The sequence below is a fragment of the Morone saxatilis genome, unplaced genomic scaffold (assembly GCF_004916995.1).
Source record: "Morone saxatilis isolate NCDOM2014 unplaced genomic scaffold, NCSU_SB_2.0 Contig10, whole genome shotgun sequence".
Taxonomy (NCBI): Eukaryota; Metazoa; Chordata; class Actinopteri; family Moronidae; genus Morone; species Morone saxatilis.
The window spans coordinates 1,263,347-1,263,557 of NW_023339652.1; the positions used below are offsets into that span (position 1 = coordinate 1,263,347).

The 211-nt window shown below is 45.0% G+C and overlaps 1 protein-coding gene across 1 annotated transcript in view; it reads right to left on the minus strand.

Moving 5' to 3' along the window:
* Positions 1–211, minus strand: part of shank3b (SH3 and multiple ankyrin repeat domains 3b) — a gene marked incomplete in the record, with an annotated part of 36,719 nt that overhangs the window by 9,087 nt on the left and 27,421 nt on the right. The window contains 1 exon segment of the mRNA XM_035675309.1: positions 71–187. Within this exon segment, the coding sequence (XP_035531202.1) occupies positions 71–187 (117 nt within the window).

Below are 211 nucleotides of genomic sequence, written 5' to 3' on the forward strand. Positions count from 1 at the left end.
TGAGAAAAAATATATTTTTTATGACCCAAACAGCTGCACTCTGTTCACAGAGTCTTTTATTGTGTGTTACCTGGTTGTAAAGAGCACAGAGGTGCAGTGCAGTGTTTCCTGATGCATTTTGGGAACTCATATCGGCGCCGTAGAACAGCAGGTGCTCCAAGTGCTGCACGTTACCATAGCGACATGCCTGAACACACACATACACACAGAC